The 7689-nt window shown below is 34.0% G+C and overlaps 1 protein-coding gene across 1 annotated transcript in view; it reads left to right on the plus strand.

The window, feature by feature from the left end:
• LOC103602909 (integrator complex subunit 8-like) overlaps positions 1 to 7689 on the plus strand; it is a gene marked incomplete at its 3' end in the record, with an annotated part of 19831 nt that overhangs the window by 10038 nt on the left and 2104 nt on the right. The window contains 3 exon segments of the mRNA XM_008587354.1: positions 1124 to 1279; positions 3478 to 3578; positions 4016 to 4157. Of these exon segments, the coding sequence (XP_008585576.1) occupies positions 1124 to 1279; positions 3478 to 3578; positions 4016 to 4157 (399 nt within the window).

Below are 7689 nucleotides of genomic sequence, written 5' to 3' on the forward strand. Positions count from 1 at the left end.
AACGTTTTAAAAAAAGAATTTTTTTTTGTTAATTTGATGGGTGAAATATGGTATCTTTTATAAATTTGCCTTTCTTAATTCCTAATAAGGGCAAACTGTTTTTATGTGTTTATCATTTGCATTTTTCTTTTTATGATTTCAGATGACTGACTAAAATACATAACAAAAATATTCCTGGTGCCTGGAAAAATTCCCACTTTAATCTTTCCTCTTCTCAGTAGAGAAATTGATTAAATGTCCTAGAGGTTTAATTTAGATCTATTCTAGCCCTGTTAGGAATCCTTGTTTTACTTTGCCTAGGGAACTTATCAGATTTCTAGTTTTATAGCATTTCAGGTATGGTAATTGAAAACTTTCATTTTTTTTTTTCTTTCCCTTTTTGTCTTTTTTCGTGACCGGCAATGGGATCGCAACCCTCGGTGTTGCGCCCGCACGGCGCTCAACCAGTGAGCTGACCGGTCTCTATATGGGATCCGAACCCTCAGCGGGAGCGCCGCTGCACTCCCAAGCGCCGCACTCTACCGAGTACGCCACTGGGCCGGCCCGAAAACTTTCATTTTTTTCAAATTGCCTTTTTAAAAAAATCTTCTGTTTTGGTAGAAGCATTTCTGTTCTTTCCAATTGAGTTTTCTTTGCTTTCTCCTTTAAATCTCTGCCTGTTATATGTACTTTAAAATGTGAAGCTTGTTTTTAACAGTGTTCTCTCTTCATTAATGTGTTATTTGTCATACCTACTTAGAGTGATAATAATGTCCACCTTCTGTATGTTGGCCTGAATACTCTAAATCAGGGGTTAACAAACTTTTTTGTAAAGGATCAGATAGTAAATATTTTAGGCTGTGTGGGCCATATTTAGTCTCTTTTGCATATTCTTCTTTGTTTTTTTTTTCCCTTTACACCACCTCAAATCGTTTATAACTCGAAAATTGTTCATAATCCAAGGGACAATCAAAAGCAGACCACTGCTCTAAACCTTTAACCTTTTCTTTTTTTATGGTACTTCCAATTTTGAATTTTGAATTTCTCATTAGTATTTTCTTGTACTGTTAAGATGTGCTAAGGGGTGCTAGACTACTGTTTATATTACATTAATGGATAATGACGTATACCTCTTGCTTTACAGATAGGTTCATTATCTCTTCATTGTACCATAGATGAGAAGCGGTTAGCTGGCTATTGTCAAGCATGTGATGTTCTTGTACCTTCTTCTGATAGTACATCTCAACAATTGACTCCATATAGTCAAGTCCATATTTGTTTGCGATCTGGCAGCTATCAGGTAAGATATGTGATGGAGATGTGTGGTGTAGTTGAAAAGTTTTGGAAGCTAGGTGGAACTGGGTTCAAATTTTGCCACCACTATTTACGAGTTGTGTGATTTCGGACAAGTATTCTCAAAAGTGTTATACTGGCCTATAAAATAGTGGTAATAATTATCCCATTTCATAAAATTCTTATGAGAATCAAGTGAGAAGTTATAGGTTATAAGTGCTAAGGCAAAGCACTGTTCACATGTTAGTTCATTATTACTGGTATTAACCTTTCTTGAAGGTGTGGAGGTTGCCCATTTTAAATAAATCTGTAAGAAACTGTAAACTGAACTCTTAACATTCAGAATTATAGGTAGACAGCTTTTAGTTTCACAGAGCCAGAAGTCTTTTGTCTGTTTTGAAATTTTGGCCTTGTAGCCCAGCTTTATTACCACTGCAAACATTAAGACCAAAGGAGAAAGTGAGCAAAGCAGTTTTGGTAGGTTGGATGGTCTTTGTCATGAGCCTGGTCATCATTTCTGTTTTACTCATGAAAAAGGCTTAATTAGTCTATTAAGATTTTTATTGTCCCTTCGGGATTCTTATCTTTAGTTTTGTAATGAAAATCACTGGGAATTAGAATTTTTGCTTTTAAAATCTTTATTGGAAAGCCTTTATTCTAGAGACTGAACAGTTCCTTCAGGTTATCTTGCTCAAAACAGGAATCATGAAATGACAAAGCTGTAACTTACTTTCAGTTTTATGTCTCCAGTTGGATTTTATCCCACCTCTTCTCATCTAGAGTTTCTTTCTTTCACAGAAAATAGATGAAGAGGGAGAAGATAGCACTTCCTCCCCTTTTTCCCTTGCCCATTTTTCAAATATTGCATTGCCCTAGGGAAGAATCTAAACTTTCTTGAAGACGAATTACAGATCCAGGTGAATTTATAAAAGGCTAGAGATCTTTTAGTTACATTTCCTTAGTAAAGTAAAGGTAGGCTTATAGGATCAATTATGGTGAGATACAGATTCTTTAAGCAGCTCACTAGAATGGCAAGACTTGTGCAGACAAGAACTTTAGAATATTACCCATAGACAGGCATGTGTTACTGTGAATATATTAAAAGTACCAAAATATGTAAGTCAGAAAATAGTGTAATGAGGAAGGGGAAAATAGCAATTTTGTTGCAACTCTGAAATTTATCACTTTAGTAATTAATATATGTGGAAGTATCTTGGAAATCATATTTAGCCTTTTATTTGAATAGGATTTTCTTTATATGAACTCTATAGTTTTTTTTTTTTTTTTTGCTGATCAAGCAGTAGTTGAACAGCTGTAACCAATGTGTCTTCTCACACTTGGGAAGTGGCTGTCTTGCTCCTTTGGAGCCCTACGTTGCTCATATTTTTCTATGGAGATGAGACAGTGGTTTCTCTATAGTTTTGAAACCACTTTTGTCAGTACTTTTGTGGTAGCGGCCGATTAGTTTGAACTGTTTCCAGAAATCCTCTTCCCTGTCTCTCCACACTATCTCCCCTTCTTTCCTCCTCTTCCATTGCTTGAGAAAAAGCTGAGAAAAAGTCTCTATGTAATAATGTAGGTATTTTCTGTAATTCACTAAATAATATACTTTAAACCATTTACCTTTATTAGAAGTGTTAGCATATGTTTTTTTCTAGCTGAATTATTTCTAATTAATTTAGTATTTTTAAAAGTTTGTTTTATGAACCCATGTTTAAAGTGGATGAGAATATTTTAAACTTCTCCTATAATAGCATAACTGAATTGCATCTTATTGATTGATTTCTCCCTCACCTCTCATTTTTGGTTCATGGTCTTCAATTGTTTTTAAAAAAGGGGGAGGGCTATTTTTACCCTTAATCTAATTTTAGAATTTTAGAAAAAGGCTTTTCCTAGTAAGATATTTTTATTATTTTCTCAACTTATATTTTTCATTATAGAAAGACTTTTTTTTTTTTTCCTTTTTGTCTTTTATTGTGACCGGTAACGGGATCGCAACCCTCGGAGTCGCGCCCGCACCGCGCTCAACCAGTGAGCGGACCGGTCTCTATATGGGATCCGAACCCTCGGCGGGAGTGCCGCCGCGCTCCCAAGCGCTGCACTCTACCGAGTGTGTCACCGGGCCGGCCCTAGAAAGACTTTTTTAAAGGAAAGAAACTTTGCCATGGTTTTTGAAGTGGATGCAATTTTATGTATGTGTTCCAGGAGGTAATACAGATTTTCATTGACGATAACTTAACCTTCAGTTTACCTGTCCAGTTCCGGCAATCAGTACTAAGAGAACTCTTTCAGAAAGCTCAACAGGGGTAAGTAAGTAAGTTGAAAAATTAGTTTTTGAATAATAGAGCAAGTGCCTTCTGGTTTATCAAAAATACACCTCCAAATTACCTATGAATCTGTGGCATTACTTTCACTTTTGCTAATGTAAGGGAAATTCACATAGCCAGAGGAGCCACTCTAACATTTGGCCATCTAGTTCGTTTTAAAAGTGCTCGGGGGAAAAATTGTACATAGCAGAATTCCATTATGTTGCCTAATCTGTAACTAAATTGTCCCTTGATAAATTCAAAAACTATTCTGCTTTTTCCCCTCAATTTGTTATATGATATTTACTAATGTGCTTGACTATCTTAAAATCTTACCTCAAGAATAAATGACTCATTCTTGTGAATTTAGTTTTGTAATATACACCTTTCATTTATAATAAAAATAACTTTATTGGATCTACTTTTGTATTCTACAGAAATGAAGCTCTAGATGAAATCTGTTTTAAAGTCTGTGCCTGTAATACAGTCCGTGATGTATTGGAAGGTAGAACAATTAGTGTTCAATTTAACCAGCTATTTCTTAGACCTAATAAAGAGAAAATAGACTTTCTTCTTGAGGTAAGACTTTATTTCCCCTTTTGATTTGTACTTTTGCTTTACAATTACTAGTGATCTCTTAATTGCTAAATCCAGTGTCCTCTTTTTTGTCTGTCTGACTTGCTTTTCTGTAGCTAATAGTTGACACTGTCCACAAACTATGCTCTTCTGCCTTGTCATCTGCTAAGCTTGTTTCTAGTTCTCCTCTGGGTTTCCTCTCTGCTCTTTATTGGGTTCTCCTTCGTCCTTCAGTGACTTCTCTTTTGCTCTTCTTAGAGTTTTTGTTTATTGGACTTTTATCCTTGGCTCACTTATTCTTATGTCATTTTTTATTCTCATCCGAAGCTTCAGTCACCTGTTCAATCACCTGTTTAATAAAAACTCCCAAATCGCACCTCAGCCTCTCATGTAAGCTGCAGAATCTGTGTTTCTACTGGATTTTTCAACCTTTCTCTTAAACAGTCTTCATGTAATAGACATTGAGAGAAGTACATAAAGCACGAATAATCTACATGTACACATGTGCCAGTTTCTCTGTGTTATATCCCTAAGGAAAGTATGTCTGCAACATTAACTTTTGGGTATCAGAGTGATTTGTACCATCAGCATGCATGAGCATTCTCATCAGTCAGTATCCTATGCCAGCATTTGATATTGTCACATTTGCTTGTGAAGTGGTTGTATAATAGTATCTCATCAAGGTTTTATTTTCTATTTCCTTTATTACCAAGGGATTTAACAGCTTTTTGCTCATGTAGATTTTGTCTTTTGAGGTACTTGTTCTAAGTGTTATGCCTCATTTTTCTATTAGAATGTCTATTTTTTTAATTTTTGGAAGTTTTCTTGTAGTTCTTTATAGATTCTTTTACCAACTTTAAATATTACAGGTGTCTTCTCTGAGTTTGACCTCTCTTTTAATTTTTTTTATATTGTTTCAAAAGCTCTTAATTTTTTTTTTTTGACCGGTAATGAGATTGCAACCCTCGGCATGGTGTGGTCCGCACCACGCTCAGCCAGTGAGCACACGGGCCATCCCTATATAGGATCCAAACCCATGGCCTCGGTGCTACCAGCGCCGCACTCTCCTGAGTGAACCACAGGGCCAGACCCAAAAGCTCTTAGTTTTAATATGATCAAATTTATTAATCTTTTCTTTTATGATAATAATTTCCCTGTCTTGTTTAAGAAAGCTTTTACAATTATGAGGTTGTGAAGATAGTCTTCTGTTTTATCTTCTAAAGGCTTTATAGCGTAGCTTACTTTTACGTTTAGGTCTTTACCTACAATTGATTTTTGTGTTATCAGGTGAAGTAGGGGATCAGACATCTTTTTTTTCTCCATATGATTATTCATTTGTTCCAGCACAAATTTATTGAAAAGTCCATCTTTTTTTCACCAATCTTTAGGGCCATCTCTGTTGGATGACAAATATCCATAAATGTGTGGGTCTGTTTCTGAGCTCTCTGTTTTGTACCACTTTTTAATTTGTTTATTCATACCTCAATATCCCTGTGTCGTGATATCATCAAGAGCTAGTCCTCCTATCTTGTTTTTCAGGGTTGTGTTGGTTATGTTTGTCCTTTGCATTTTCCTGTGTAAACAGACTCAGATTGTCAAGTTTCACAAGTAAACCTGTTGGAGTTTTGTTTGGAATTACATTAAATTTAAAAACCAATTTGGGAAGAATATACAATATTGAATGCTCTAATATCTGAACTGGTGTGGCTTCTTGATGTGTTTAGGCATTCTTTAATGTCCTTCAGAGTTTTATAATTTTTCCATAGACATCTTAAATATCTTTTTATTAAGGTTTTTAAAATATGAACTTGAAAATAGTTTATGCATTGACATAGAGATACAATTGAACTTTCTAATGGTTTTGTATCCAACAATTTTGCTAAACTCTTAGCCATTCTACTAATTTATCAATAAATCTTTTGTTTATCTAAATATATAGTCTTCATCTATGAATAATGCATTTTGGGTTTTTTTTTTCTAACCTTTCAATTTTTATTTTTAACTTGTCTTTTTCTTAATGTGCTGACTATGACCTCCAGTATAGCATTCAGTAACCTCCTGGCCTCTCTCCCAGTATCATAAGAAAAGCTTGTACTATTTCTCCATTTAGAGTGATGTTTATTGTAGATTATTCTGTTAGCTATTTCTTACCTGATTAAGGAAGTTCCCTTCTATCCTCAGTTAACTAAGGGTTCTTTTTTTTGAAATCACGAATGATTTTTATATTTTATTAAATGCTTTTTCTGTGTCTATTGAAATGATCACATAATTTTTCTCTTCTAATCTGTTACTGTGGGAAAGTATATTAATTGATTTTCAAGTGTTAAATTACCTATGCATATCAGGAATAAACCCAGCTAGGTTATGATCTTTTAAAAATATAGCTGAATTTGATTTGCTAATATTTTATGATTTTTTTTTTAATGTTCATGTGTGAGATTTATGCATATGTATTTTTTTCTTGCCTTTGATTTCAAGGTCCTGCTTGCCTCATAAATAACTTGGGGCATTACTGTCAAGGTCATGCTTGCCTCATAAATAACTTGGGTCATGTATCTTTTTTATTGTCTAGAAAAGTTTATATAAAAAGAAGTCATTGCTTCTTTCAGTGTTGGATAGAATTTACTGGTGAAGCCTGGGCCTGGAGATTTTTTTTGTGGGAAGATTTTGGCAGTGCTTCAGTTTCATCAGTGATTATAGAGCTATTCTGTTTTTCTCTTTTTTCTTGAGTTGGTTTTAAGAAGTTATTTTCTAAGAATTGGTCCACTTCAAGCTAAATTTTTAAGGTTATTAATATTTAAATTTACTATCTTTTTAATGTTTACAGCATCTATAGAGAGTTCTTTATATATTCTTTTACCAATTTTAAATATTACAGGTGTCTTCTCTGAGTTTGACTTCTCTTTTAATTTTCTTTATATTGTTTCAAAAGCTCTTAATTTTAATATCATCAAATCTATTAATCTTTTCTTTTATGATAATAATTTGTCTGTCTTGTTTAAGAAAGCTTTTACAATCATGAGGTTGTGAAGATAGTCTTCTGTTTTATCTTCTAAAAGCTTTAGAGTGTAGCTTACTTTTACATTTAGGTCTGTACCTACAATTGATTTTTGTGTTATCAGGTGAAGTAGGGGATCACACATCTTTTTTTTCTGCATATGATTATTCTTTGTTCCAGCACAAATTTATTGAAAGGTACATCTTTTTTTCATCAATCTTTAGGGCCATCTCTGTTGGATGACAAATATCCATAAATGTGTGGGTCTGTTTCTGAGCTCTCTGTTTTGTACCACTTTTTAATTTGTTTATTCATACCTCAATATCCCTGTGTCGTGATATCATCAAGAGCTAGTCCTCCTATCTTGTTTTTCAGGGTTGTGTTGGTTATGTTTGTCCTTTGCATTTTCCTGTGTAAACAGACTCAGATTGTCAAGTTTCACAAGTAAACCTGTTGGAGTTTTGTTTGGAATTACATTAAATTTAAAAACCAATTTGGGAAGAATATACAATATTGAATGCTCTAATATCTGAACTG

Source organism: Galeopterus variegatus, unplaced genomic scaffold (genome assembly GCF_000696425.1).
Source record: "Galeopterus variegatus unplaced genomic scaffold, G_variegatus-3.0.2 Scaffold4346, whole genome shotgun sequence".
Classification (NCBI taxonomy): Eukaryota; Metazoa; Chordata; class Mammalia; order Dermoptera; family Cynocephalidae; genus Galeopterus; species Galeopterus variegatus.